The 27,755-nt window shown below is 38.4% G+C and overlaps 1 protein-coding gene across 3 annotated transcripts in view; it reads right to left on the minus strand.

Moving 5' to 3' along the window:
- Nucleotides 1–27,086, minus strand: part of LOC110449060 (poly [ADP-ribose] polymerase 12-like) — a 30,096-nt gene extending 3,010 nt beyond the window's left edge. The window contains exons 1-13 of one of the 3 annotated variants that reach the window (XM_021495643.1): nucleotides 21,491–21,564; nucleotides 20,604–20,812; nucleotides 19,852–19,950; nucleotides 19,199–19,389; nucleotides 18,044–18,131; nucleotides 16,413–16,582; nucleotides 15,184–15,949; nucleotides 9,669–9,816; nucleotides 4,537–4,824; nucleotides 3,873–4,056; nucleotides 2,471–2,688; nucleotides 1,823–1,988; nucleotides 138–277 (exon numbers count right to left, since the gene is read on the minus strand). In XM_021495643.1, the coding sequence (XP_021351318.1) occupies nucleotides 138–277; nucleotides 1,823–1,988; nucleotides 2,471–2,688; nucleotides 3,873–4,056; nucleotides 4,537–4,824; nucleotides 9,669–9,816; nucleotides 15,184–15,949; nucleotides 16,413–16,582; nucleotides 18,044–18,131; nucleotides 19,199–19,273 (2,243 nt within the window). In that variant the 5' untranslated portion in view covers nucleotides 19,274–19,389; nucleotides 19,852–19,950; nucleotides 20,604–20,812; nucleotides 21,491–21,564. Of the gene's footprint in view, nucleotides 1–137; nucleotides 278–1,822; nucleotides 1,989–2,470; nucleotides 2,689–3,872; nucleotides 4,057–4,536; nucleotides 4,825–9,668; nucleotides 9,817–15,183; nucleotides 15,950–16,412; nucleotides 16,583–18,043; nucleotides 18,132–19,198; nucleotides 19,390–19,851; nucleotides 19,951–20,603; nucleotides 20,813–21,490; nucleotides 21,565–26,968 lie in introns of those variants that run through there. The other 2 variants (XM_021495642.1, XM_021495644.1) reach the window with 2 other exon arrangements.
- Between the last annotated feature and the right edge of the window lie 669 nt (nucleotides 27,087–27,755).

The raw sequence follows: 27,755 nt of genomic DNA on the forward strand, positions 1-27,755 counted from the left end.
AATGGGCATATCACTGGACTTTGTAGCCTTAAGTTACAGGAAATGTAACCTGGACTTACGGCAGAACATTTTTAGTATCAGGTGTGCTGTGCCAGAAACCTGCATATTGTGTTGTTGATGTTCATATAAATGCTTACCAAACAAAGTTCATCCAGAGTTCCCCGTTCTCTATCCGGTCAATCCCGAGTATCTGCGAGTTCTGCGGCATCGTCATGTGGAATAGGTCCTCTATCTTCCGACATTCATCTCGTACTGATGGTAAGGACACGCCAAGAATCTGTTACAACCAACAACAAAGATATCATAGAAATGGAAACAAAAACGTTCAATATATGTTTCAGTTCTTGAATATTACATAGACATGCATCTGGCAAATAAGGTTTCAGTTCAATAACTCTATGGATTCATAAGGTCCTATTAATAATCAACTAATATAGTTATGCTATAGATTGGCCTCTGAGTGAGTGTGCCTAGAAATCCCTCATTTTAAACCCCCAAAACAGTTGGTTGTAACCCTAGTTTTCAAAAATTGCCTTTACCTAGGGGTACAGAATCTTGAAAATGTATCAAATATACCCCCAAATCTAAACTTCAGTGGGAACACTGGACCTCTGTATGTATTTATTTCATTGTAAGAGTTTAAATTGATACATTAACATAATAACCACATACAGGGCCACACGATAGCACATGGGAACAAGTGGACCAATGGCATGGGCCTGCAATGCTCACCCGGTATTAATCTCACCCGTAACCTTAAGAGTGATCTAAAATAAAGCTACAGGCAAAATATCAGTATTTACAACTATAAGTCATTCAAAAGAACCTGTTAAAAGATTTAAAAACATTTGACCGATGAGACCTTGAAAGTCGAACAAGGTCATTACGTTGAACAAACTTTATAGCCCTTCATCTCAGCATGCAACTTGCAAAAATATCACCACCCTAGACCTTTTGTTTATTGAGATTAGGTGATTTAAATGTTTAAACATATTTGACTAAATGTGACCTGGAAAGTTGGTCAAGATCATTCAAATGAAAAAAGCTTGATAGCCCTTCATCAAAGTATACCAGTACCCTACTGAAATGTGATGGGAGAACTTACCAGTGCCTTACTAATTAAGTGTTAAGTGAGAACTAACTGGTATCCTACTGAAGTGTGAGGGGAGAATTTACAGGTATCCTTCTAAAGTGTGAGTGGAAAACTTACCGGTACCCTACTAAAGAGTTAGGAGAGAAGTCACTGGTACCCTACTAAAGTGTTAGGGGAGAACTTACTAGTACCCTACTAAAGTGTCAGGAGAAAACTTACTGGTACCCTACTAAAGTGTTAGGAAAGAAGTCACTGGTACCTTACTAAAGTGTTAGGGGAGAACTTACTAGTACCCTACTAAAGTGTCAGGAAAGAAGTCACTGGTACCCTACTAAAGTGTCAGGAGAAAACTTACTAGTACCCTACTAAAGTGTCAGGAAAGAAGTCACTGGTACCCTACTAAAGGCTTACTGGTACCCTACTAAAGTGTAAGGGGATAACTTACTGGTACCCTACTAAAGTGTAAGGGGATAACTTACTGGTACCCTACTAAAGGCTTACTGGTACCTTACTAAAGGGTTAGGGGAGAACGTACCAGTACCCTACTAAAGTTTTAGGTGAGAACTTACTGGTACCCTTGCTACTATAGGCTACTTAAGTCTTAGGAGAGAACTCACTGGTACCTTACTAAAGTGTGAGATGAGAACTTACAGGTACCCTACTGAAGCTTTAGGTGAGAACTTACTGGTACCCTACTAGACTACTTAAGTGTTAGAGAATTTAACTTACCGGTACCCTACTGAAGTGGGAACTGACGCGATTGGACAGGTCTGTATTCTGGGTACGGTCAAAGGCCCACTCCATGGGCACATAAGACATCAGTGGCTGAGTTAGAGGCCCAGTCATTATCACTGCAGAACTGGTAGCTCCTTGATGACCTTTACCCTGGGGATTCCTGGATAATACAACGCATAATGTTATGATGTTCTTCGCAGAATTTATTGTAAAACATAGGTCCTTACTGAGTTTCAGTGTTATATATGCATATCATTATTATGATCCTGTACTTGTTGGTATGAATAAAAAATGACCAAATTAAATTGCAGTAGAAGGTAAAAGGCATTAAAGCTTAAATATTGCGTTTTGATATGCTTCATTTTTTTTCCATCATGGTTTAACCTCCTTGCAATAAGTAGCCTGCAAGTTTGTTATTTTTTTTCAATGAAGACAATGTATAAAAGATAACCTCTTTATGCGTTTTTGAATAAGTGGGAGCACAAATCAAAATTTCCGTTTTCATTTCCCTGACATTTCTTAAAACCTTGAAACACTTAGTATCCATATCAATTCTAAAATTACGAGACTTTTTCTGACAATTTTCAGAGATTTATAATTTCCTGACTTCTAATAATCAAATACAATGAGATGGTCACCCACCTCTTCTTCCGCTCAGCCACATCTTTTGGAGCTACAAAAACAGGTCGACGCCGGACAATTCTTTCAGTTTGGTAAAAGAGATTCTGTTGTACCATCTTTTCAAAATCCATGAGATACTCGTGGCCAAGTGTGGCAAAGCGAAGCTGTCCGGTAGAGTTCTCTAGGTATCGCTGTTCCATGTCTTCACTACTTATTATAGCCTTGTATCCGGTAACGTTCTGTAGACAAACAATCGTATCACCCCTGTTATTCAGTGGAGAACTTTTCATCATATTATGAGACAGGTGTTATATGTAAGGTTGTCAAACAAGTTGAATTTGAGTAATTGGTTATTCATAAAACCTGTCAAAAAATGTAGAGGAGATCTCCGGACAAAAATTAAATACTGAAATGAACAAAGGGCAATAACTTTTGGAAAAATTATCGATTCAAAATTCTTTTAAGGGAGACACAACTTCATATCATGATTGTAATGTATACCAAGTTTCAAAGAGATCAGTCAAAAAATGTAGGAGGAGATTGCCGGACAAACAAAAGTTTACCCCGGTCGGATTGACGGACAATTGCAACTCCATACCATAATACTTCCGTCAAATTTGACGGGCGTATAATATACATGGCTGTTTTTTACTAACAAAGTAATATTAAAAACGTATTTTCACAGCATTATATTTTAATTAGCATGATAGTTTACTCACGGAGACAAAATACATTGTATTTCGACAACCATTCATTACAAGTAAATAGCCTCAGTTCAGTTATTTTACAACACAAGTAAGAATAAACTCAAATAAACTCTTTTGTAGACGCTAACCATTTCTAGGGTTTTACTTAATTATGTGATTCATGTATGTACTTCAGGCGACATATTATACTGTACGTCCCATTTGTAAACAGTACTTCACAACATTACTGGTTACTCTCTTAAAATATGCCCAGGTTTTAATTGGGCTGTTGGCATCTCGCTGAGCACACTATGGAGTGGGAAATAACATTAACAGCTTTAACTGTGCATACATGTGTATTATTGGGCTGGTAGATTATTTCAAAATCTGCCGCTGATACTCTTATACGTAATTTTTTACCATTTTTGTCATGGAATGAAGGCGATATACTTAAGTTCCGAAAGATATTTATTTACTAGGATTTATCTTTTGAACTATATTAAGGTTATATAAAGTTCCAAAAGATGAAGGCTTAGTACCTGGTAGTTGATAAATACAGATTTTAAAGTATACGTCTTGTATATAACAGTTTTGTTCAGAGGACTTAACTAATTCGCCCCTGAAATTTCATAATTAACTATTCCAACATTTAAATTGGAAGAATTCAAATGTGTCTTCAGGGGTGAATGGGTGAAAACCCTATAATATTTTGTTACAGACTATAGGAGATAACATACCTGTTCTCCATATTCTCTCCAAGCCTGGCCCTCGTCAAGCCAGAACCACTTCCACTGTGTAGCCAGTGATGTGAACTTCTCAGCCCCGGACGAGGCAGTAGACAGCCTCCTTATCTGATAGGACATACCATCTTTGTCCACTGCCACCAACGTGTCAAAGTTCAGCTGAACCACTTTTGGCGGCCTGAGGATCGAGGGATAACCAGATTGAGTTCAAACCCAAAAGAAGGCTGGGTTACAATATCTGTGCATTTGCACCAATGAACTCTTTTTTTTTTTATTATTTTACTAAATTTCTTACTACGTACTGAACATGAATTTCTTATACAACTTATTAAAAAGGCAAATGTATTCAAAATATATGCTAATTCCTCTGGAACATCATGTCTTTTAGTCTATGAAACCTCTTTTTTGAACCAAAAACAAACAACTGACCTTGGTTACAGTTATTGTACATCCTGAAGAACATGATTTGGATTATTTAACCTTTTCTGCTAAAATGTTGAATATTCAAGGTTGGAAACCAAAAATATGCTGGTATAGAGTAAAGTTTTATGTCATCAGCGGTACATTGCCTCCTACTTTTCTGAAAGGTGTCCCTCGAGATCCTACTCACAATATAAACATCACAGCAGTAACCCAGTATGAAGACATAAATACTTACATGTCTGTTGTTATTTTTACGTAACACTCATTCTTCTCCACGTCACTATAGTTGATTTCCAGGTCTACGTTTGAATTAGGGGGTAGGTCCATCCACTTCTTCCCCGACTCGCGGTATTGCCACTGGTAGGGTAGGTTTTTGTGGGATTTGTGGCAGCCGCGACCGAATCCACATCTGCCACGAAGATGGAAGATACAGATCTCCTTGTTTGGGTGTGCCTGTGGGGGACCGTCTATTTCCTCGTCAGAGCTGTCATCCTGGCTCTGCAAGCTCATCTGGGACATTTGTCTGCATGTGGAAACAAAGTACACTCTCGTTAACCTTCTGACAAAAACGAATATTTTAGAAAAAGCTTTGTTACCTGCTCATGTCGAACGACGGCTGACTTTATTTTACCAATGATGAAGGAATAAAAAGTAATATATTTGTTATTGTGTGTCAACTTACTGATTAGATCTTAGTAGCATCTCTTGTTGAGATGGGTAGGGTTATAGTATAACCTTTGTGTCTGAGCTGTAGTTGAGATGGGTAGGGTTATAATAGCGGTTTGAGATGGGTAGAGTTATAATATAACCTTTGTGTCGTATAACCTTTGTGTCCTAGCTGTGGTTGAGATGGGTAGGGTTATAGTATACCTTTGTGTCTGAGCGGTTTGAGATGGGTAGAGTTATAATATAACCTTTGTGTCTTGAGCTGTAGGGTTATGGAATAACCTTTGTGTCTGCGCTGTGTTTGAGATGAGTAGGGTTATGGTATTACCTTTGTGTCTGAGCAGTGTTTGAGATGGGTTGGGTTATGGTATAAACTTTGTGTCCGAGCTGACTGAGATGGGTAGGGTCATAGTATAACCTTTGTGTCCGAGCTGACTGAGATGGGTAGGGTTCTGATTTAACCTTTGTGTCTGCGCTGTGTTTGAGATGAGTAGGGTTATGGTATAAGCTTTGTGTCCGAGCTGTTTGAGATGGTAGGGTTATGGTATAGCCTTTGTGTCTGAGCTGTGTTTTAGATGGGTAGGGTTATAGTGTAACCTTTGTGTCTGCGCTGTTTGAGATGGGGAGGGTTATGGGATAACCTTTGTGTTTGAGCTGTGTTTGAGATGGGTAGGGTTATAGTATAACCTTTGTGTTTGAGCTGTGTTTGAGATGGGTAGGGTTATGGTATAACCTTTGTGTCCGAGCTGTTTGAGATGGGTAGGGTTATGGTATAACCTTTGTGTCTGAGCTGTGTTTGAGATGGGTAGGGTTATGGTATAAAATTTGTGTCTGAGCTGTGTTTGAGATGGGTAGGGTTATGGTATAGCCTTTGTGTCTGAGCTGTGTTTGAGATGGTTAGGGTCATAGTATAACCTTTGTGTCTTGGGCTGTAGTTGAGATGGGTAGGGTTATGGTATAACCTTTGTGTCTTGAGCTGTAGTTGAGATGGGTAGGGTTATAGTATAACCTTTGTGCCTGAGCTGTAGTTGAGATGGGTAGGGTTATAGTATAACCTTTGTGCTTGAGCTGTAGTTGAGATGGGTAGGGTTATAGTATACCTTTGTGCCTGAGCTGTAGTTGAGATGGGTAGGGTTATAGTATTCCTTTGTGTCTGAGCTGTTTGAGATGGGTAGGGTCAAAGTATAACCTTTGTGTCTGAGGTGTAGTTGAGATGGGTAGGTTTATAGTATAACCTTTGTGTCTGAGCAGTGTTTGAGATGGGTAGGGTTATACTATACCTTTGTGTCTGAGCTGTGTTTGAGATGGGAAGGGTTATAGTATAACCTTTGTGTCTGAGCTGTATTTGAGATGGGTAGGGTTATAGTATAACCTTTGTGTCTGAGCTGGGTTTGAGATGGGTAGGGTTATAGTATACCTTTATGTCTGAGCTGTGTTTGAGATGGGTAGGGTTATGGTATAAAATTTGTGTCTGAGCTGTGTTTGAGATGGGTAGGGTCATAGTATAACCTTTGTGTCTTGGGCTGTAGTTGAGATGGGTAGGGTTATGGTATAACCTTTGTGTCTTGAGCTGTAGTTGAGACGGGTAGGTTTATAGTATAACCTTTGTGTCTGAGCTGTTTGAGATGGGCAGGGTTAAAGTATAACCTTTGTGTCTGAGGTGTAGTTGAGATGGGTAGGTTTATAGTATAACCTTTGTGTCTGAGCTGTAGTTAAGATGGGTAGGGTCATAGTATAACCTTTGTGTCTTGAGCTGTAGTTGAGATGGGTAGGGTTATAGTATTCCTTTGTGTCTGAGCTGTTTGAGATGGGTAGGGTCAAAGTATAACCTTTGTGTCTGAGGTGTAGTTGAGATGGGTAGGTTTATAGTATAACCTTTGTGTCTGAGCAGTGTTTGAGATGGGTAGGGTTATACTATACCTTTGTGTCTGAGCTGTGTTTGAGATGGGTAGGTTTATAGTATAACCTTTGTGTCTGAGCTGTAGTTGAGATGGGTAGGTTTATAGTATAACCTTTGTGTCTGAGCTGTTTGAGATGGGAAGGGTTATAGTATAACCTTTGTGTCTGAGCTGTAGTTGAGTGTGTCTGAGCTGTAGTTGAGATGGGTAGGGTTATAGTATTCCTTTGTGTCTGAGCTGTTTGAGATGGGTAGGGTCAAAGTATAACCTTTGTGTCTGAGGTGTAGTTGAGATGGGTAGGTTTATAGTATAACCTTTGTGTCTGAGCAGTGTTTGAGATGGGTAGGGTTATAGTATACCTTAGTGTCTGAGCTGTGTTTGATGTGTCTGAGCAGTGTTTGAGATGGGTAGGGTTATAGTATACCTTTGTGCCTGAGCTGTAGTTGATATGGGTAGGGTTATAGTATAACCTTTGTGCTTGAGCTGTAGTTGAGATGGGTAGGGTTATAGTATTCCTTTGTGTCTGAGCTATGGTTGAGATGGGTAGGGTTATAGTATACCTTTGTGCCTGAGCTGTAGTTGAGATGGGTAGGGTTATAGTATTCCTTTGTGTCTGAGCTGTTTGAGATGGGTAGGGTCAAAGTATAACCTTTGTGTCTGAGGTGTAGTTGAGATGGGTAGGTTTATAGTATAACCTTTGTGTCTGAGCTGTGTTTGGGATGGGTAGGGTTATAGTATAACCTTTGTGTCTTGAGCTGTAGTTGAGATGGGGAGGGTTATAGTATAACCTTTGTGTCTTGAGCTGTAGTTGAGACGGGTAGGTTTATAGTATAACCTTTGTGTCTGAGCAGTGTTTGAGATGGGTAGGGTTATAGTATACCTTAGTGTCTGAGCTGTGTTTGATGTGTCTGAGCAGTGTTTGAGATGGGTAGGGTTATACTATACCTTTGTGTCTGAGCTGTGTTTGAGATGGGTAAGGTTATAGTATACCTTTGTGTCTGAGCTGTAGTTGAGATGGGTAGGGTCATAGTATAACCTTTGTGTCTTGGGCTGTAGTTGAGATGGGTAGGGTTATGGTATAACCTTTGTGTCTTGAGCTGTAGTTGAGACGGGTAGGTTTATAGTATAACCTTTGTGTCTGAGCAGTGTTTGAGATGGGTAGGGTTATACTATACCTTTGTGTCTGAGCTGTGTTTGAGATGGGTAAGGTTATAGTATACCTTTGTGTCTGAGCTGTAGTTGAGATGGGTAGGTTTATAGTATAACCTTTGTGTCTGAGCTGTAGTTAAGATGGGTAGGGTCATAGTATAACCTTTGTGTCTTGAGCTGTAGTTGAGACGGGTAGGTTTATAGTATAACCTTTGTGTCTGAGCTGTTTGAGATGGGTAGGGTCAAAGTATAACCTTTGTGTCTGAGGTGTAGTTGAGATGGGTAGGTTTATAGTATAACCTTTGTGTCTGAGCTGTTTGAGATTGGTAGGGTTAAAGTATAACCTTTGTGTCTGAGGTGTAGTTGAGATGGGTAGGTTTATAGTATAACCTTTGTGTCTGAGCTGTGTTTGAGATGGGTAGGGTTATAGTATACCTTTATGTCTGAGCAGTGTTTGAGATGGGTAGGGTTATAGTATACCTTTGTGTCTGAGCTATGGTCGAGATGGGTAGGGTTATAGTATACCTTTGAGTCTGAGCTGTGTTTGAGAGTGGTAGGGTTATAGTATACCTTTGTGTCTGAGATGTGGTTGAGATGGGTAGGGTTATAGTATACCCTTTGTGTCTGAGCTGTAGTTGAGATGGGTAGGGGTATAGTATACCTTTGTGTCTGAGCTGTGGTTGAGATGGGTAGGGTTGTAGTATACCTTTGTGTCTGAGCTGTGTTTGAGATGGGCAGGGTTATAGTATACCTTTGTGTCTGAGCAGTGTTTGAGATGGGTAGGGTTATACTATACCTTTGTGTCTGAGCTGTGTTTGAGCTGGGTAGGGTTATAGTATACCTTTATGTCTGAGCTGTGTTTGAGATGGGTAGGGTTATAGTATTCCTTTGTGTCTGAGCTGTAGTTGAGATGGGGAGGGGTATAGTATACCTTTGTGTCTGAGCTGTGTTTGAGAGGGGTAGGGTTATAGTATAACCTTTGTGTCAGAGCTGTGTTTGAGATGGGTAGGGTTATAGTATGCCTTTGTGTCTGAGCTATGGTTGAGATGGGTAGGTTTATAGTATACCTTTGTGTCTGAGCTGTGTTTGAGCTGGGTAGGGTTATAGTATACCTTTATGTCTGAGCAGTGCTTGTGATGGGAAGGGTTATAGTATACCTTTGTGTCTGAGCGGTAGTTGAGATGGGTAGGGTTATAGTATAACCTATGTGTCTGAGCTGTGTTTGAGATGGGTAGGGGTATAGTATACCTTTGTGTCTGAGCTGTGGTTGAGATGGGTGGGGTTATAGTATAACCTTTGTGTCTGAGCTATGTTTGAGATGGGTAGGGTTATAGTATACCTTTATGTCTGAGCAGTGATTGAGATGGGTAGGGTTATAGTATACCTTTATGTCTGAGCAGTGATTGAGATGGGTAGGGTTATAGTATACCTTTGTGTCTGCGCTGTGTTTGAGAGTGGTAGGGGTATAGTATACCTTTGTGGCTGAGCTGTAGTTGAGATGGGTAGGGTTATAGTATCCCTTTGTGTCTGAGCTGTGTTTGAGATGGGTAGGGTTATAGTATACCTTTGTGTCTGAGCTGTGTTTGAGAGTGGTAGGGTTATAGTATACCTTTGTGTCTGAGCTGTAGTTGAGATGGGTAGGGTTATAGTATACCTTTGTGTCTGAGCTATGGTTGAAGAACTCTGGCTACTCTGGCTTATGTTGTCCTGTAGATCTTTGGAACTCAACACAGACTCTCGTAGCTCAGCTAAAATCTCTTTAGGTGCTCGCTTCAAGTTCATGCCATGTTTAGCTAGGATTTCTGTGAATAATATTTTTTTTTATTTATACAATTTTCATAAACCTGTTTAAGAAACATATAAAACTCAGATTATAGTTTGGCATTTGGTAAGTTTGAAGAGATTGATGTTATATTAACATTAGGCATCCTTAATAAGGGTTAGATACTAACTTGTTTTGCTTGGTAGTCTACAGGACTAGTTGAATATATTATTTACTAGTATGTTGTCAATGTAACTATCCCAAGATTTCCTGATAAGGAAATATCGCGATCTGAAGCACGAAACATCAAAAGTAATCGAATGCAGGGGACTTAAAATAATTAATGTCATAAAAATATGGTTAAGTTTTAGGAAAATTTTGACAATTATCATAATATATATCTTATTTTAAGCTGTTTTATAAATTTAAAAAAGAAACATTCTTATTTTATAATCATATTTTTCACAAGTCCAAAGGACCAGTTAGGTTAGGTAATTCACTAGTCCTAGCTGAAATCTACTAGTCCAGGACTAGTGTTAGTGTCGACCCTACTTATGAAAGGTTTTTTGACGTGTTAAATGAAATCTGCAGATCAGTTGTCTGATTTAAAGTGAAAGTTTTTTTAGCTTTTCTTCCTCACATTATTGTATCACAGCAAATATCCTTTGCATTATTAAGGATTACCCATACCACTGCCAAAAATATTAACTATGTATTGTTTTTTTCCTGTATGACCATACTTTGATAAATCATATTGCTGAAAAGAAAACTATATAGGACTTCAATGAAAAATGATAAAGAAGAAATAGACAGAAAACAGGTCAACAACAGTGTAAGTCCAAGCGTCAAATTTCATCAACAAGGATTCAAACCCTGGACTTAAGACTGTTATAAGCTATCGCTCTAACCGACTACCTGGTCAATTGAAGTGTACTGACCCAACTGTGCTACAGTATGTTATATCCAAAACAAAAATATGGGGAGGTTACCGTATACATAGAATTTACCATATTGCAGTAGGACAGGAATCCTAAAATTGAAGTAATTAATGTTAAACCATTACTGTATACACGTATTTGTGTTTAATAGTCTGCAGTCATAATCTGTTAGGAGACAAAACCAGTTTTATAATCCATTTGCAACACTTCCTATACAAATTATATATTGAAAAGTATATGTATTATTTGAAATCATCATAAAAATGACCACAAATATCTATGTTGCCAGTTTTTTCAGAAAACTGTTCACTATTTGTGTTTTACTTTGAGCTAGATCCAAATTTAATTACTTCACCAGATTTAAGGTGCAATTCTATCTATTTTAGATCCCATTTCCAAAATGGTGAAAAAAATGCCCTAAAAATGATCAGAAAATTAAATGTCGCATTGTCTCCTGTTACACACGAGCATCATCTGTAATTCCAATATAGGTGTCATGTCTGCTCTATCTGAACTGTCTGGAAAATAACAGCCACCCACATTTTTTTCTAAATAGAAATATTTTAAGAGGAAACTACAGCTGTATCAGCTAACCTAGCTGATTTCTGTATACCTCAGCCCTCTGTGTCATATTTTTGGCGGTAGCTTTTGGCTTGCTAATTCCATTCCCCACCCCAACTATATTACAGTGTGAATGATCCATTCCTCCCTACCCCCAACTATATTACAGTGTGAATGATCCATTCCTCCCTACCCCCAACTATATTACAGTGTGAATGATCCATTCCTCCCTACCCCCAACTATATTACAGTGTGAATGATCCATTCCTCCCTACCCCCAACTATATTACAGTGTGAATGATCCATTCCTCCCTACCCCCAACTATATTACAGTGTGAATGATCCATTCCTCCCTACCCCCAACTATATTACAGTGTGAATGATCCATTCCTCCCTACCCCCAACTATATTACAGTGTGAATGATCCATTCCTCCCTACCCCCAACTATATTACAGTGTGAATGATCCATTCCTCCCTACCCCCAACTATATTACAGTGTGAATGATCCATTCCTCCCTACCCCCAACTATATTACAGTGTGAATGATCCATTCCTCCCTACCCCCAACTATATTACAGTGTGAATGATCCATTCCTCCCTACCCCCAACTATATTACAGTGTGAATGATCCATTCCTCCCTACCCCCAACTATATTACAGTGTGAATGATCCATTCCTCCCTACCCCCAACTATATTACAGTGTGAATGATCCATTCCTCCCTACCCCCAACTATATTACAGTGTGAATGATCCATTCCTCCCTACCCCCAACTATATTACAGTGTGAATGATCCATTCCTCCCTACCCCCAACTATATTACAGTGTGAATGATCCATTCCTCCCTACCCCCAACTATATTACAGTGTGAATGATCCATTCCTCCCTACCCCCAACTATATTACAGTGTGAATGATCCATTCCTCCCTACCCCCAACTATATTACAGTGTGAATGATCCATTCCTCCCTACCCCCAACTATATTACAGTGTGAATGATCCATTCCTCCCTACCCCCAACTATATTACAGTGTGAATGATCCATTCCTCCCTACCCCCAACTATATTACAGTGTGAATGATCCATTCCTCCCTACCCCCAACTATATTACAGTGTGAATGATCCATTCCTCCCTACCCCCAACTATATTACAGTGTGAATGATCCATTCCTCCCTACCCCCAACTATATTACAGTGTGAATGATCCATTCCTCCCTACCCCCAACTATATTACAGTGTGAATGATCCATTCCTCCCTACCCCCAACTATATTACAGTGTGAATGATCCATTCCTCCCTACCCCCAACTATATTACAGTGTGAATGATCCATTCCTCCCTACCCCCAACTATATTACAGTGTGAATGATCCATTCCTCCCTACCCCCAACTATATTACAGTGTGAATGATCCATTCCTCCCTACCCCCAACTATATTACAGTGTGAATGATCCATTCCTCCCTACCCCCAACTATATTACAGTGTGAATGATCCATTCCTCCCTACCCCCAACTATATTACAGTGTGAATGATCCATTCCTCCCTACCCCCAACTATATTACAGTGTGAATGATCCATTCCTCCCTACCCCCAACTATATTACAGTGTGAATGATCCATTCCTCCCTACCCCCAACTATATTACAGTGTGAATGATCCATTCCTCCCTACCCCCAACTATATTACAGTGTGAATGATCCATTCCTCCCTACCCCCAACTATATTACAGTGTGAATGATCCATTCCTCCCTACCCCCAACTATATTACAGTGTGAATGATCCATTCCTCCCTACCCCCAACTATATTACAGTGTGAATGATCCATTCCTCCCTACCCCCAACTATATTACAGTGTGAATGATCCATTCCTCTCTACCCCCAACTATATTAGTGTGAATGATCCATGAATGATCCATTCCTCCCTACCCCCAACTATATTACAGTGTGAATGATCCATTCCCCCCTACCCCCAACTATATTGCAGTTCAAATGATCCATTCATCCCTACCCACAACTGTATTATAGTGGAAATGATCCATTCCTCCCCACCCCCAACTATATTACAGTGTGAATGATCCTTTCCTCCCTACCCCCAACTATATTACATTGTGAATGATCCATTCCTCCCTATCCCCAACTATATTACAGTGCGAATGATCCATTCCTCCGTACCCCCAACTATATTACAGTGGAAATGATCCTTTCCTCCCCACCCCCAACTATATTACAGTGTGAATGATCCATTCCTCCGTACCCCCAACTATATTAGTGTGAATGATCCATTCCTCCCTACCCCCAACTGTATTATAGTGGAAATGATCCATTCCTCCCCACCCCCAACTATATTACAGTGCAAATGATCCATTCCTCCCCACCCTCAACTATATTACATTGTGAATGATCCATTCCTCCCCACCCCCAACTATCAGGGCTCAGGCTTACCACCCGGCCACTCGTCCTGACCGCGTGAAAATTGAAAAGGACGAGTGGAGAGTTTACAACCACACTCGTCCCGGTGCCGAGTCAATATTACTGAAACATACACTAGATCTGTCGCCTAAATATTGTGATGAATAATCAATGGAACACTTTTTACCAAGTAACTTTCGTCACAGCATCGGAAGTAAACAACGTAAAACATGCCGTTTTCATGCTTGTAATAAAGATCACCTGAGCGCTTGAATCAAAGCGTCCTGAACGATGTACTGCGGGGCCCGACTGCAGCAATCGCAGCAGGGAACTAGACTACATAATGTTCCGTAACTAATCGAAACGAAAGATGGAAGTGAAACTTCACCCCTTTTTCACAAAAGGTACAGTGTTGACACGATATTTTTGATGAATGGAAATCAAATATATGTTGCTAGTTATGATGTGTAGTAATTGTATTTACGATAAATTAACTCGGGAGTAAATGCAGTAACAAATAATTTACGTTGACACTTCGGCATGGGTTCAGAAAAATCACTGACGGTGCCGATACGTTAGGATTTATAATGAATATATGCACACTTACAGTAATACTTATGTGTGTGGGACGACATCACATTATGTCATATTCGTATATATCAATTAATGGTCAATATTAATAGTTGCCACGATATAATTCCTGTTTCTGTCTTTGATTTTTATTCCCGTTCATGTCGAAATATAACCAGTCCAGATTGGCAGATATGTGTGACATACCAAACTTGTTTTTTTTATTGTAAGCTTACACTATTTGCTTACAGGGTCTGCTCATAATCTCAGGTGTACAGTAAAATTTCTGGAGTGCCATGTGCATTTTTCATGACACTAGGCACAGTGCCTAGTGGTTAAAAAAGTTTAGCCTGAGCCCTGACTATATTACAGTGGGAGTGATCTATTCCTTAGTAAGTTACAATTCAATGTAGACTTCATGGCAATAAATATCAAAAATGTATTTGGTGAAGTTGAACTATTGAACTTTGTACTGTATATTTATATTTTTGATATATATACTACTTGCTAGCTGTAATTCTTTTCCTCTTTAGGGTGAAAGTTTAAAAGGGAACTAGTATATAGTGGTTAGCCATTTCTTTCTCTCCTGGAGAAGGTACACCAGAATTGCAAGTGTTGTTAGTGTATGAAGGAAAAAGGTCAAGAATTTTTCTACATTTATGGCTTGTTAACATTTTTATTGGTTTTGTTAACATTACTGGAATACTGAGACAAATCTATATAGTATTGTGACAATGCATATTCAAGGATATTTCGTTTTGTGTCAAATCACAAATGTAAGGATATTTTGTTTTCATCCATTCTTTGTATTATTGTTTTACACCTAAGTGGGAATGCAGAGAGAGACTATTAGGGTATGTCTATTGATTCACAATTGATATTTTGATGACTTTAACTCATTGTTGTTATGGAGATCTGAGACTTAACATACCTCTAACTTGTGTGTGGTTTATGTCGTGATTCCTCTTGCATCCCTGACCAAATTTACACTGGCTCATCACGTAGTGGCGACATATGTGGAGATACGGGCAAGGTACACCTTGTGTTATATTTCTGCATCCTGCAGCCCCTACATTGTAAAACTTACATATGTGGGGCAGAGTCGACTCGGTGCGACTCTCTGTGGACTGAAATAGATACCTCAGCTCTTGAACCGTCAGGTGTGCAAGCCAGTGTTGCTGCAAGACTGCTCTGTTGTGTTGGGTAGTCAAATCGTGACCAAACATACAAGTTCCTTCCTGGATTTTAGAAAACCTACATGAGTTTGCCAACAGATAAAATTTGCATATATGTAACTTGTCACAAACAGGAAATCCCATACAGGCGGTTTTCCTCGTGCAATGTTCGCTACACAAACCCACTTTGGATACAGCCTGGATCACATCTAAGTTTGTTCCCTCTTTCCTTATGATACAGAAGTTATTTGGGAAATTCAGAAAAAGCATGTGGAGCTGTTGTTCGCTGACTCGCGGTAAATCCCTCGTGACATTGTAGATCTCCACAGCCAGATCACGGAGGTAGAGGGGCCCGCCAATGTGACACAACAGTTTTATGGCCGCTTGCACCAGACTTGCACTCTGTATATCGTTGAGAGGAACAGCCATTTGCGGCGGCATTGGCTGCATTTGCTGGTAATATGGGTGCGCCATCACGGCACAATTCGGTGGAACGTCAGGCACCCCCGGGTTACCGGTAAACTGAAAGTAGCTCATATCATTAGAGTGACGCACTTCCGGGGAGTCTACTAAAGACCTGAACGAGGTAAGAGTAATGTCAGGAATACAAACGATTTTATCTTAAATATAGTCAAACCTTTAAGTTCAAACCACCATATCTATCTTAATGCTATAGATTTATCAATTCGAATATATTAACATTATTGATAATTTTATGTTGTATAATACGATGTTAAAAGCAATAACAGATATTTAATATATCATTGCAGAAGTTTGACAGGAAATACGACCGTTCTGAGCCTGAAGGTGAAATTGTGGTAAGTTAAAGCTACAGGAGATACATCTACGATGCATCTTTTTAGATTAATATGAAGGTACTTTCTACAGTTTGATCTGAGTTGTATTGTACATAATGTCAGTGGTTTATTTTGAAATATATTGGATTTGTATTTAAGTACGTGTTATGTGGTTTAAGGGGAACTACCTCCAAGGTGTGACCCTTATTGGCCCGTATCATCATTTTCTTCGTGTCAGGATTTTTCTTCAGAGTAAATCTCTGTTTGTCATTGTCTTTCACAACTCTCTTGATATCTGCATATCGAAAATCTTGGAGGGAAGAGAGTTTCAAAATGTCATCTACATACAAGAATCCTTCTGAAAAGCAAATACAAATCAAATATTATAGATGCAAGTATGTTGTATGTAGAAATTAATTGTGCATAATTATAAGAAAGTCATATCAAACTAACAATGACATTTTATCTACAAAATGAAAATGTTTCTTATCAGGGACAGTATATCCATTATACGTCCCTGTTCTTATGTAAGGAGACAACTGCATACATTTCTTTGTTGTAAACATATGTTCTGTTTAAATCTGCATGCTGTGGTACAATATTTTTGTATGTGATATATTAATGTATAACTTTTTACTTTAATTGCCGTACTAATGGTGAAGTAGGACGAGGAATATTGATAAAGATAGTGCCGTCGCTGGAGCTCGAACCTGCGTACTTGGCTCTCCAGCCCGATATGCTCTACCGCTGAGCTAAAGGAAAATTCCCTACAGTTGACGCTTGTAAGGCAACCTAATTACTCCACCTCCTTTACACTATTCCCCCCCCCCTTTTTTTTTAAACACCAACCCACACTCTTTGACTCCCGCCAAGGGGTTCTCCTACCTTGAACGGGGAGGGTCAACGGCACCAATTTGTAGTAGCACGAGGAATAGTGATAAAGATAGTGCCGTCGCTGGGGCTCGAACCCGCGACCCTTGGCTCTCCAGCCCGATGCTCTGACGCTGAGCGGGAAATTCCCTACAGCTTACGCATGTAAAGCAACCTAATTACTCCACGTCTTTTACAATAGCTTTACAGAGCTAATGTTGGATGTAACTCACCTACGATGCTAAGTTATAGATTCTTGAAGATCGTATTTAAGTTTATATTGTTTTAGTGCTAATTTCACTAAGAACAATTCTGTAAAAAAACAAAGGATTTGGACTCGTGAATCCGTCCTCGATACTCAATAGGTTACGCTCACTTACGCTCCGTACACCCCCGGAATATGTCAAAACAAAGTCGAATGAGACGAGAAGACTAGTTTGGTCCTTTGATGTACATAAAAACAATCGTGCTTTGAAGTCGGGTGTCGCTCCTCTGTAATCTTCATGAGGACATGTATCAGCCTAGCGATTGGTCAGGTTTTGTTTCACCTTAGACCACGGAATTATATGCTATCTAAGTCCGTACTTAGACAAATCACGTAGCTAGTGGCGTGTCTTTAATTTTGCTAAGAAATATTCCAGAGGTGCAGAGAGCGTAAGTGATGTCTTGAATCACACACGGATTCAATGCTACAGTCTGATACAGTTCCAATAACTAAATATGTTTGATCTCTCTGTAGACAAGTAACATATGACTGAGTAAAACACTGCTCAGCATTTCTTAATAGGCTTCAAAGGCCGTTTGTTTGGACTAAATTGAATTCAAGAATAAGCAGTCACTCTGATATGGTACAATGTATAATGTTGATTGGGCGTACAGACATTGAATTAAAATCGACTATATATCCCAGCCAACCATTGCATGTCAAACAAGCTGTAAAAACACACACCTGCCATCAACGTTAACCCCTCCTTTTCTGCTCGATGTCGAAGGAGAAACGCCAACGTCTTAGACAGGAACACATCTGGGTTGCCATCCTGTGAGCATAAAGTTACAACGTTGTAAATGATTTTTCCTGAAATCTTTCGGGGAAGGGGGTTGAACCAAAACAAGCCAATGTGATGTTTGTCCTGTCTGACTGCTATCACGCCATTGTTATGGTTAGCCAAGTTTTTATTTTTATTGTAAGACATCTCTCTTATATTTGGAGAAATCTTATAGTTAGTTACTTATTTGAGATATATCTATATAATTTAATTTTGCCTATCTCCCCCATAATATTTTTTTGGTATATATCGTATATGACTAAAAAGAACTACTTTTTACACTTCAGAATGCAAAATTACAACGCAGCTTTTTTTTAGCGCAATTGTTTAGTTTACGTAAAAATTAAATAAATCTTTAACTGTGCATTTATAACGTGTTTGTCTACTTTTTTAAAATTAAATTATAAAGAATGCCCAAGATTTTGTTTTGGTATCTACGGTATAAACCGAAAAAAATTGTGCACTTTTTTGCATAAACCGCTTATATCAAAACAAAATCTTGGTCATTCCTTAAATTACTTTTTAAATCTCTTAAATTCAATTAGAAACGTCTCCATTTCTCAGTGAATTGATATCATTGTTTCATTTAAAGATTTCAACTCATTTATTATCTTTCAATGAGATAAATTTAAATGTTATAGAAATATATTTACATGAATTAGATCGATCTTTTATCATACATGTAGTGGGCAACCCTCTTTTAAACTGTGTTTTCAAAGATGTCTTTAATTAATTGAAATATATCGCTATTGTATAGACACATGTTTAACTTTTAAACGTAACTCTTCTTATTAAAGTATATGAGATATTTCTATTTGAATATAAAAACAGAAGAAAAAATCATTTAAAGATATTTAATACTTTAGCGACCACTCACCACTCCTTGGGTATTACATGGTTATGGGGTTGGCTTGCTCTATATTATAATGCCACTATCACTAAAGTGAAAGTTTTGAGATTAGAGCCGTATAGACTCCCTTGTAAAGTAACTATCGTAAGTGTTGTCTATTTATTGTGCTGAGTGCACGTTATGTGGATCTACGACAGACCATACCTACCCTGCGTCTCTCACCCCCGCTGCCCTCATAGTCCTGCTCCTTGGGCTGGGGCTGTGGGGGCTTTCGTTTTTTCATCGTCCGCTCTTTGCAGGTCCGTATATTTTTACTTAGACTTATGGGATAGTGTTTTGTCCAGACTTTGGACAACTGCAGTGTCCTCTCTTACCATCAATATTTAGCCTGCCCTTTTCCTGAGGAAAAGGATAGAGACAATGCCATTTTTTAACAGATGAAGTTAATACACAAGCGATGTCAAGAACACAATTTTTATTAGCAAAAATTCTATTTCGAGACTACGTAAGAACATTTTACAGTATGCATTTTAACCATCACACTATCATAATGATTAGCCAGTTTTAGCAAGATTTATATAATTGTACCTGAAGATACCTCATAATTAAACGCGTCCATGCTACTATACGATGCTACATCGAACTAGGACCAAGTACAATGAAAGTCCGCGCTGTTGAAACCGTCAGCAAAACCTCTAGCTATCGGATTAGTTTACTGTCAGTAACATCATGCAATAAATTGCAATAACTCGTTGGGACTGGGATATAAGGATAATACGGATACAGAACACGAAGAAGAAAGTGAAAGCGGCGAGTAAGTTACTTCACCAAACGATCACAATGACACACTGGATCCATTACCGTTGCTGATGAATCTTACAAAGGAACGATCGGTTGTCCACTCCACATAAGTTTGAATAGAGTTTAGCCTTCCGAGAAAATCAGGAGAGAACACCGTACCTGCAATAGAGTAATGCTTACAAAAAAAGCAATCATTCTTATCGATTTTATTTTATTTATTTCCCAATATAATCGTTATCATGAAAGAAGATAATGGACTGTAGGTGTAATATCTGCAAATGTACAGTTTTGCAAACAAGAATAATTGATAACTTCTGTTACAATGCAGTGGTATAATAGCTCAATCTCTTATAATTATATTTACGACTTTAATTGCGTTTTCTTTCCCGCATTAGATATTCTGATACAATTATGATAATTCCCACATTTGTACATATATAGCAGACACCTGATACACCTTTATTTCTCGCAGGTTACGACTATACATTAAGCAGGACACTGTACATTATTAGCCCGTATATTTTATGAGGAACGGTTAAACCGGTCGGACCACAGTTGGTCGTTTATTAAATAAGGTCGGACCTAGTTATCTGATGCTGCTTTCAGGCGAGCACTGACAAAGCCTTGCAAGGCCTACATTAACATTTGCAGATCCGCCAGGATATATACCCTAAATTGTTGCTACCATCCCAGGATGGTAACTTTAGAATTGGTCGCTGTACCAGCCATATTGAGGGGTTTCCACATGGATATAAATAGTCTGTCTACTTTGATTGGCTCGCTAACATACTTTACACGCAGTGATTGGTTACCTGTTGTCTGTGCTGTCACTATTCGTAAAGGTTCAAGTGGGGAAATTTATTGCAAACAAAATGTGATAGATAAAGTCAGAGATATCCTAATGTTCATACAAGATTGTATGACATTGTTCTGCTATTCCACGCACGGCGGCGCTGTTGTTAGGTTATGGTCGGAAATCTATAAAATCAGAGAGCTCCGAATTGGCATATGTGTGCCATTGCTGTGTAAGAAAAATAACATGAATCAAAAAACTTATGGAAACATTTCAAAAATTTGGGATATGAAACTAAAAGAAAAACGAATATGAATGTAGTTTTGAACATTGAAGGTGAAAATTGTCATGAAAACTTAACCATTGCCAATCATTTTAACAATTTTTTTACAACCATTCGGCATTGCTTCCAAACTTGTTGAAGGCCTTTCTCCATGTAAAGGCTTATTCAAAACCTCACAAACTTTAATAAATTCTTTCTACATTAGGAGAAATCCAAAACAAAACAAATTTCACCTCAAACATGTTTCTGAAAATTTTGTATTTAAGGAACTTTGTAATCTCAATATCACTAAAAGTACTGGTCTAGATTGTATTCCAGCTCGTTTTCTGAAAGATGCTGCATCAGTAATCAAGGTGCCTGTAAGATTTTTAATAAATAAGTCCATATCTGAAAATGTTGTACCAGATGATCTCAAGATTGCAAAGGTAAAACCACTATTCAAGAAAAAAGATAAATTGAAGGCTGAAAATTACAGACCTGTTAGTATTTTGAGTATTGTTTCAAAAATCCTAGAAAAAGCAATTTATAAACAACTGGAACAATTTTTGATTGATAACAACATTTTGTATGAGTTCCAATCTGGTTTTAGAAAATCCTATTCCACTGACTCCTGTTTAATTCACCTGGTTGATCACATAAAGTCCCAGACGTCTAAAGGTCTCTTCACTGGAATGGTTTTACTAGACCTACAGAAGGCCTTTGATACAGTTGACCATGGGATTTTGTGTGATAAACTTGGTGTAATTGGCATTGAGTCGGTGGAGTGGTTCACATCATACCTTACCAACAGAAAACAATTAGTCAATATCAATAATGTGAACTCGGATATTTGTAATATAACATGCGGGGTACCCCAAGGGAGTTTATTGGGACCGCTTCTTTTTCTCATTTATGTAAATGACATGCGGATCAGTATTGACCAAGGATGCAAATTATTTCTGCACGCAGATGACAGTGCAATTATCTTCTCGCACAAAGACCCAAAAATTATTTCAAAATTTCTACCGAAAAACTTAGAGTCATGTCACGATTGGCTAACAGATAACAAATTATCCTTACATCTTGGAAAAACAGAGAGTATTTTGTTTGGCCCCAAAAGGAAACTTTCCAAATTACCTGAAGGCTCATTTTCTGTTTCGTGTTACGGTAATATAATTATGCCTCAGGTGTGTGTCAAATATCTTGGTATTATATTGGACAACTTTCTATCTGGAGAACAAATTGTCCAAAGTATTATAAAAAAAGTGAACCAGAAAATGTGGTTTCTATATAGACACCGTGACTGTCTCAATTTTAGATCTAGAAAAACCCTGGTGTCGGCACTGATCCAATGTCATTTTGACTATGCTTCTAGCTGCTGGTTCGAAAACATATCCAAAAAACTTCGACAAAAACTACAAATTACACAGAATAAAGTGGTCAGATTTATTCTGAAACTTGATAATAGATCAAGAGTCACCCATCGGGAATTGGAACAAGCTAATATGTTGGATGTTGGGGGCAGGGTGAAACAGCTCCGTTTTAACCATGTCTTTAATATTCAACATAACAAATGTCCATCCTATATGAAAGAAAATTTTACTAGAACAGAGAAAAAACACTTTACCAGGAACAGTGATCTGAATTTCAACATTCCTTATATAAAAGGTGTGGAATCATCATCTTTTTTCTATAATGCTATCAAAGATTGGAATAACTTACCACATTCAATAAAATCTGTCGATCACAAGATGAAATTCAAAAGCGAGATAAAAAAGTACTTACAAGTTTTGGCAAAAAATGATTTTGAGCAAGAATTTGTCTTCTAAAGGTAATTTTTATTCTATCCCAGTGGGTGACTCTAAACTTCTTCTAAAAATATATGATGTATTACCAAAATTTTAACTAAAGTACCAATATAATATGTACTTTTTATAAATGTTATGGAAGATTTTATTACCATCATCCTCAGTCTTTATTTTATTAAAAGTCATTTTTATATATGTATTATACCCCAAATTGCTATAATTTGTTAGACAGATAATAGGTTGGTAGGGATTGCCCAACCACCTGTTGTCTGTTCTACACACAAGTACCACAGTATAAATGTATATGGCCTAACACCATCTTATATTGTTACTTAATATCTGCAAGAATGACATCATCTTGCATTATGATATGTACAGTGATACATATAACTGATATTTTAATATTACAAGTGGAAACAACATCATGCATAGCTCCACATATATATATTATCAGAAGGAAATCATATTTGCTAATGACAACTCCATCTTATACCGTCAAATAAAATAACATCTTATTTTGATGAAATAATATATCATCATCATATTTGACCAATTACAACTTATTCTATTCATATATATATTATTACGAGAAATTATACCATCTTATATTCATATTATTAGGTCAAATCCTTAGGACCTTTTGTTATCTAAGTAATTAAGATCTATACTAGAGGACCCCATTGGAAATAAGCTGCCACCCTAGGTTAAAGCTTGGTCAAACAAATACATTGTATTTATAGTGCTCCAAAATTTGTGATATTAACTTTGATGTGATTATCTAAATACTGTGATAAATCTGTGATTATTATGCAATTGAAATCTGTGATCATATGTGATATTTGTACCTGTATCTTGCTTTTACCGAATAAATATTATTATTATTAAGATAAGTTTTAAATCTCACTTTATACTTTGAGTATGTGGTGACTGATTATGATAATAATTCTGCGCTCTTACCGATTATTGCACATTACAGCTGCACCCAGACCATACAAATCCTTTGCAAACTACTTTCATTTGTCTTCTTTTAGGCCAACAAAACCAATGGCCATTTGAATAGTCAAAACCATCAACTTCGCAGACATTTTCTAAGTTCCCAATGGCTCTTCGGAACACTCGAATTTCGTTTGGAAAAGTTTGTAACTCGGGATTATTACAGCCATTTTAGTATATAGCAATGTGTGGTTCCTAATATCAATCTTTTAAAATATATGCGTTAATATAATAATTAATATTTGAATATATCAACTAAACTAATTGACATATTTAATATTGGTGTTAGTTATACTTGCTGTAGAAAAATACGAAACTGTGCGTGCGCAAAGCTAGTTTTACACAGATGCCGTTTGCCGCATTCCATTCGTGCCATTTTAGGGTCATACTAATACCAGAACCAGACGGAAAACCAGGACCAAGTGCTTTAATGTGTTTCTTTCATGTTTTTTAATGCAACTATACCTTAATGAACTGATATCATATGAATAAAAAGCACAAGTTTATATAAAAAAAATGCATTGCATAATGCTAAAATAAAAATGTGGTCCCGGTTTTCTCTGTCCTGGTTTTAGTAATGATTTGTTTTGTCCTGGCAGGATTTGGGTCACTAAATTAACAAGAGGCCAATGGCCTTAACGGTCACCCGATATATTTATACAGAGAGTTGATTTTGTGTTTAACATGAACAATTATATTATTTAAAGTGACAATAACAATAAAACCACCTTATTCAATATCTAGCACACAGATTTAAGACTGAAAAGTATTTGAACTACTGACTCCTTTGGGCCCCACCCTACAGTCATTGGGGGTAGGGCTGGCTCAAAATTTACAAAGTATCAAACTGTCAACTCAGGGTTATAATTCCAATCAAGTTATTAACATGTAATATTCAAAGTATCATTTGCCATTATAAACCATAATAAATTTTGCCCCCTCCTTCCTCAGGGGTAAAACGTGATACCCTAGGGTCATAATAATAATAATAATATACAGCATTTATATAGCGCCCTATATAATTTGTAAAATTACTCTAAGGCGCTTTACAACATATGGATAATAGTAATGGTTATAATTGTGAAAACAAACAACAAAGGCTTGCAATCACTTTCATACATTTAACAAGCAATGTGCACATAATTGAACAAATAAAAGGGTGGTATTTACATGACGTCTTTGCAAAGATTCTAAAATGCAGACGTGAAGAGGTGAGTTTTTATGTCCCTCTTGAACTTGGCCAGGGTATTCGACTTCCTAATAGCGGATGGTAAGCTATTCCACAACGTAGCCGAAACCCTCCCAAAGCATCTGTTTCCGTAGGTCACAGTACGAGATTTTGGGACACACAACAAAGATTCTGACTCCGACCGCAGTGATCTTGACGGCTGATACAGGGTAACAAGTTCCTGTAGGTACTGAGGAGCTGTTCAATTCAGTGCCTTGTATGTGTATACCAGAATTTTGTACTGCGACATGTATCGTACCTGTATCATAAACCTTAAGACCCTTCCATCTATGAAGAGTGTTTGATTCTACCATATCTGAGTCTTGAGAAGAAGATTTTTTTAAATTTCAGTCAATTCGACCCTTTTTGGCCCCACCCATCAGCCCCAGGGGGTCAGTCAGGGCTCATATGTGCATACCATCAAACTGCTATCCAATACTGATAATGCTAACCCAAGTTGAATTACTTTTAATGGAAATTAAACAAATGTTGGCCCAAAATGTGATTTCCCTATATAAACTAAAATAAAGTTTACCCCCTTCCCAGGGGGACACGTGAGACCCCAGGGTCATGAAATTTTGGTAAAGCACCTTAAGACCCTTCCATCTATGAAGAGTATTTGATTCTAAAATATCTGGATCTTGAGAAGAAGATTTTTGAAATTTTAGTCAATTTGACCCGTTTTGGCCCCGCCCCTCAGGCCCCTGGGGTCTGGGGACCAAATCAGCCACTATTTTTGTTGACCTTTGGCCATGGAAGGTTTCTGCGAAATTTCATTGAGATTGGTTCAGGGGTTTTGGAGAAGAAGTCGAAAATGTAAATTGTTTACTGACGCACGACGGACGGCGGACGACGGACGACGCCGGACAAAAGGCGATCGCAATAGGTCACTTGAGACTGAGACTTTGTCTCAAGTGACCTAAAAAATCAGCTCAGTACCACCTGACCAATAAGTTAACAGTTGTCCGCTCGTGGACGCACTGACGACCAAATTTGACCCTTTTTGGCCCCGCCCCTCAGGCCCCTGGGGTCTGGGGACCAAATCAGCCACTATTTTTGTTGACCTTTGGCCATGGAAGGTTTCTGCGCAATTTCCTTGAGATTGGTTCAGGGGTTTTGGAGAAGAAGTCGAAAATGTAAATTGTTTACTGACGCACGACGGACGACGGACGACGCCGAACAAAAGGCGATCGCAATAGGTCACTTGAGACTGAGACTTTGTCTCAAGTGACCTAAAAAATATTTTCAGTACCACCTGACCAATTAGTTAACAACTAGTTGTCCGCTCGTGGACGCACTGACGACCAAATTTAACCCGTTTTGGCCCCGCCCCTCAGGCCCCTGGGGTCTGGGGACCAAATCAGCCACTATTTTTGTTAACCTTTGGCCATGAAAGGTTTCTGCAAAATTTCATTGAAATTGGTTCAGGGGTTTTGGAGAAGAAGTCGAAAATGTAAATTGTTTACTGACGCACGACGGACGACGCCGGACAAAAGGCGATCGCAATAGGTCACTTGAGACTGAGACTTTGTCTCAAGTGACCTAAAAATTATTTTCAGTACCACCTTTTAAATAAATTCGCAGCATAACTACGCGTGCTTCTACATCTATCTCAAACTTTACTATAACTGCTTAATACTAAATATTGGAAAGCTAATAGGCCTACTTGTTACATTTAAAAACCGACCAACCGGTTGTTCCGCACAACGGATTGGCCGATGGGAGGTAACTCGTATGTTCGTAATAACCCGTATGTTTGGTTTATTACGCTTCTACCTCCAGTAGCTAAAAACCCTACAAAATGACGTCTGTATTTTCAGGCTCGGGGAGATAAAACCAATTTATTGCGGAAACCAACCGAATAGCACAGCACTGTATGCTGTAGACGTGTCGGAAACCCATTTAATGTGGTTCTGGCGGGAAATATATTTATAGCTTACATGATATGAGACAACAGTAAAACAGTTTTAGGCTCGATTACAGCTGCATAAACATCATGGCGTCATCGATTTAAACTTGAAACGTGTTGTTTGACGATGCAGACTTGTTATGATGTTTAGTAATTCTATAAGTTTGTCGGGTACAACTCTTACCAACACATTAGCCGTTGGAGGTTTTGTGAAAAATGTAACTCGCCATACACGCCAACGCTCCGGTTGTTCTTCTGTCGACGTGGCTACACTCTACTAGATCAATGCATTGATTATCAGTTCTTCGAAGAACTCGACAAATCGAAAGTAGCTTGTATCTTGAATCTTGTTAAAATTTAAATGACCAGAATAAAACAATTTTTACACATAAACGAACAAACATGTCACTTGAGATTGATGCTAAATAATTGAAACGACGAATAACGCGAAACAATGTGGGAAATCACGTGATCTCTTAATGGATTCGGTGCACGGAAAATGGCGGGAAAAGCTGCACCTCGAGGTCCAATTTGAAGATACAACTGACAAAATCAGGGGCGGATCCAGGATTTCCTAAAAGGGGGGGGCGAGAATATTTTTTCTCAACAGCCAACGGTGTGCTGCNCGATGGCAGCACCCCGAGCGAGTAGCGCGAGGAGGGGGGATGGTACCCCCTCCCGTAAGGGGGGTTTGGGGGATCTCCCCCTCAAAAAAATGTGTTTTCTAGAACGTCTCAGAAGCGATTTCCCGTGTTCTGAGGATTGTTTTTATGTTTAATTAACAAGAAGAAAAAAACATATTTTAAGTATGGGCCAAAGACATTTTTTGTGTACTGGAAAGAAAATTAAAGTTTTGGTTTAAATTCTCTATCAACAGCGTGTTTTAGAAGTCAGATGGTATTATTATAGGGGCAACCTGGTGATGACAAATGTATGAATCCACAGGGGGCTTGTTCATTATTACCTAATTT

The sequence above is a fragment of the Mizuhopecten yessoensis genome, unplaced genomic scaffold (assembly GCF_002113885.1).
Source record: "Mizuhopecten yessoensis strain PY_sf001 unplaced genomic scaffold, ASM211388v2 scaffold4449, whole genome shotgun sequence".
Classification (NCBI taxonomy): domain Eukaryota; kingdom Metazoa; phylum Mollusca; class Bivalvia; order Pectinida; family Pectinidae; genus Mizuhopecten; species Mizuhopecten yessoensis.